We start from the raw sequence: 1387 nt of genomic DNA, 5'->3' as shown, positions 1-1387 counted from the left end.
AGCGCTGATAAATCTACTCCACCCCTCAGGCCTGTGTCCCACTCTCCAACTGGAATTTTTTGTGCCAACAAAATGCTGGAATATTTAGTGTCAATTTCCTAAATTCTACCCTAACTTTGGGTGATTATCTTGGACAATAGAGGGGACTCTCTGTTAATAGTTTTATCAATAAATAGCTTTAAGGATTATATGTGATATTTCTGTTTTGTTTTCTAGGAGTGTTCATTTTCTGTGTTATGTTCTTGGCTAGGGCATGTTTTCACTTAGAATAGAGTGTGTTGCTATTCTTCCAGGTAAGAATTAAATGCTACCAACCCTTAGTGGAAACACCAACAAGAAAAATACTGTCCTAGAAACTTAATCTGAAGCAACTTTTAAATATGGAAACGTTGTATTTGTAAAAGCAACTGAGAAATTATCTGTATGATTTAACTAACATTTCTGGTGCAGATTCTCCCTCCCCTTCTTTAAAACCGACCTAATATTTTTACTTCTCCATGTTTGCTATTTGAATTTGTGTATTTTGGAACTTAAAAGCTGAGAATCTCTAAATATTTTATGAGAAAAATAAAAATATTTTTGCCAAGAAGTGATACTTATTTTATACATTCATAATTATTTTGTACATTCCCTATTGCTATTTAAATTTCAGGCCAAACATATCACATAAAGCTAGGAAGGATATATATAGTGTATGCGAAACAGGCTATTACTTGTCAAATTCCAAGTTAGTTTGCCTCCATGAAAAACTAAACATTATTCGGGTATAGTTGTCTTAAATTCTTTTAGGCCTGTTAGATTTGATGTCCTTGATATGCTGTCTTCTAGCATGATCTGAAAATCAGAAAGAGAGCCCAGAGGCTTCACTGGTAGCTGTAGGCACGACACCAGATTCACCTTAGTAAGCTCCAAGACCAAGGATGGAGCTCCTCTGGGATGCAGGTTCTGTCCAGACTGCATTTGGGATTCTCTTCCTCTGATGTCCTGGGATTTATACCTTACCAAGAAATCAAAAGTGAAATAAACTTTTATTTCTCCAGTTCCTGATGAGGGTGGACTGAATGAGGGTAGCCTGGTTGCTCGTATGTTGGTAGGGACAGCTGGTGACTGTGATTGGCCCATGCAGGCTGAGTGATAAATTATCACAGAGGACTGTGTGTGTGTGCTGCTGCAGCAGGACCCACTCATAGGCATTTTGTTTTGTTTTTCCTTTTGAGATCTGTTGAAGCACTTTGGCCCTGGAACCCGGAAAGGCTCTCCGGTAACATACACGATGCCAGATTGGTACATACATCACAGCAAACCCCCAACAGCAGATCAGAAAGAGTGAGTATTTTTAAGTGCCTATGTTTATATCATTTCAAGTAGGAAAAAAAAAAAAAAAAAA

At 37.6% G+C, this 1387-nt stretch overlaps 1 protein-coding gene across 3 annotated transcripts in view; it reads left to right on the top strand.

The window, feature by feature from the left end:
• CUNH7orf57 (chromosome unknown C7orf57 homolog) overlaps positions 1-1387 on the top strand; it is a 39764-nt gene that overhangs the window by 8095 nt on the left and 30282 nt on the right. For all 3 annotated transcript variants that reach the window (XM_045286382.1, XM_045286381.1, XM_045286383.1), the window contains one exon: positions 1218-1326. In XM_045286382.1, coding sequence (XP_045142317.1) covers positions 1218-1326 — 109 coding nt within the window. The remainder of the gene's footprint in view (positions 1-1217; positions 1327-1387) is intronic.

Source organism: Echinops telfairi, unplaced genomic scaffold (assembly GCF_000313985.2).
Source record: "Echinops telfairi isolate 266 unplaced genomic scaffold, ASM31398v2 ScPeMD7_7;HRSCAF=31, whole genome shotgun sequence".
NCBI lineage: Eukaryota > Metazoa > Chordata > Mammalia > Afrosoricida > Tenrecidae > Echinops > Echinops telfairi.
The sequence above is the reverse complement of the archived record's forward strand: the minus strand, read 5'-3'. Positions and strand labels throughout refer to the sequence as shown.